This window comes from Pterocles gutturalis, unplaced genomic scaffold (assembly GCF_000699245.1).
Source record: "Pterocles gutturalis isolate BGI_N339 unplaced genomic scaffold, ASM69924v1 scaffold22097, whole genome shotgun sequence".
Classification (NCBI taxonomy): domain Eukaryota; kingdom Metazoa; phylum Chordata; class Aves; order Pterocliformes; family Pteroclidae; genus Pterocles; species Pterocles gutturalis.
The window spans coordinates 1-1,934 of record NW_010110809.1 but is presented as its reverse complement, the minus strand read 5'-3'; the positions used below and the strand labels follow the sequence as shown (position 1 = coordinate 1,934).

General features: G+C 40.8%; 1 protein-coding gene across 1 annotated transcript in view; it reads left to right on the top strand.

The window, feature by feature from the left end:
- The window catches only part of EXD1 (exonuclease 3'-5' domain containing 1), a gene marked incomplete at both ends in the record, with an annotated part of 11,027 nt that extends 9,787 nt beyond the window's left edge, over positions 1-1,240 (top strand). The window contains one exon of the mRNA XM_010073547.1: positions 1,049-1,240. Coding sequence (XP_010071849.1) covers positions 1,049-1,240 — 192 coding nt within the window. The remainder of the gene's footprint in view (positions 1-1,048) is intronic.
- Between the last annotated feature and the right edge of the window lie 694 nt (positions 1,241-1,934).

Below are 1,934 nucleotides of genomic sequence, written 5' to 3'. Positions count from 1 at the left end.
AGTGGGAGGTGTCCCTGCCCATGGCAGGGGGGTTGGAACTCTATGATCTTTAAGGTCTTCCCACCACAACCCTGAATAAGCAAGGCCAGGTGATTAAAAGCCCAGCAAAAATATAGAAACATAGAATGGTTTGGGTTGGAAGAGACCTTAAAGATCAGGATTTCTTTACTGAATAGGAACAGTGTCTTTCCTACTTTTTTCCTCCCTTTATACTGGTCCTGTTACTTCCTGAGTAAATCTGTGTCACGCTGCTTTTTCATAGACTTAAAATCTTTCTTGAAAGCCTGGATTAAATGTTATTTTATATTGCTATAATAGCTGCTCAGTGAAACCTCTAATTTAAACACAGCTTTATTTTTATATAAGGTTTGGAATTTTAATAGTGTCTCTCAAAATTTCAGTTTAGAGAATTCTGTATGGCAAATCTAAGACAAATTACAACATGCCTTCCTTAGTTTACAATTACAATTTAATCTTCAGACCAATTCTCCTATTTGTCTGAAGATTAAAAGTGGAAACATCACTGTGTGTAATATGTATACTGTGCAGTAAGTATACTAGTGTAAGCCACTCTGTAGTGTCAGTTTTGCTCAGGGTGTCGTGGTCATGCTGCTTAACTGTGGCTTATTTTCATGTTGTTCTAGTCCCAGTTGTGATGGCTGAAGATCCAGCTGTCATCCCCAGCTGCTTCCCTGGCTCCCTTCATGGGAGGGGGTTTTTTTCCCTTTAGATGTTGCAGCTCAGCTCTTAGGAATCCAGCCTAGTTTCAGAGATATGGGCAAGAGAGAACCTAGCATTAAGTGTGTGTTGGGGTTTGGTTTGTTTGTTTGGTTGTTTTAAAGAAGTAATACCTCCTCCCAAACTTCCTCTTCTCTAACATCCACGGGCTTGTACACAGATGGCCTTAGAAGCTGCAAGCATTCAGTAGCACTGAAAATAGAGATCAGCATCGGGACATATGTTGTAAACTGCAGAAGAATGTGATTAAAAGCTTTGTTATAATTTTTGCTACTTAAATAACTCTTTTCATTTCCTTTGGGATACACAGGAGAATCTTGACATATGGTTCTTGAGACCCTTTCCAGCTTCTCTGCTTAAAGCACTTGCCCTGAAGGCTAAGTACCTGCTGCTGCTCCACTCATCTCTAATGGATAACTTGATGTCTGACCTAACAGCTGTAGTACAGGATTACTTAAATGCTTATCGGGCTGGGTCTGGAGATCACCTTGGGAGCACAAAGGTAGGTATGTCTTTGCTTGTTTCTCTGGTTAGTGATTTGATCTGAGAGATAAACTCTGGAGGACCTAGCTACAACTTTTCTGCAACTGTGCACCCTACTTTATGCCACATACCTTGTTTCCTGTGTGCAGCGGCAGAGATGATGGTGTCTGTATCTACCTAGCTGCATTTCATATTAGTCCATTAGCACAAATCCACCTCAAGTTAGTATTGTGGATGTGAGCAGCAGCTGTTAAGGAATGGCCACAGGAACATTTGCCTTCTGTTCACTCTAATCTGAGACAGAACCACTGCACTCAACAGGGGCTGTGTATGTGCGAGGGCATGAAGAGGGACAGGCAGTTGTGAGGTGTTGGTACCTGGAACTGCCTGAGTTGCTTTGTTTTGGTAAGAGCATTTAGTCCCCAAATTTTGTTCTACTGTTCTTCTATTCTGTCATCTCTACTGCTGAGCTGTTTTGCACATACTGGCTGTTTCTGAGAAACGTTGTCTCTTGTTCACCAAAGATTTTGATTTCTGTAAAAGCACCTTTGAGTTATCTTGTCTTCCTAATTTGTTCTCACTTGTGTTATCTAAAAAAAATCAAGCCAAGTAACACTTTTAAATTTTGTTACACAGAAGCAGTAGTATTGCATGCCCAGGTACCTTGGAGTGGCTCTTGTATGGTGGACATTTCTGTAATTGCTTGTTAATTT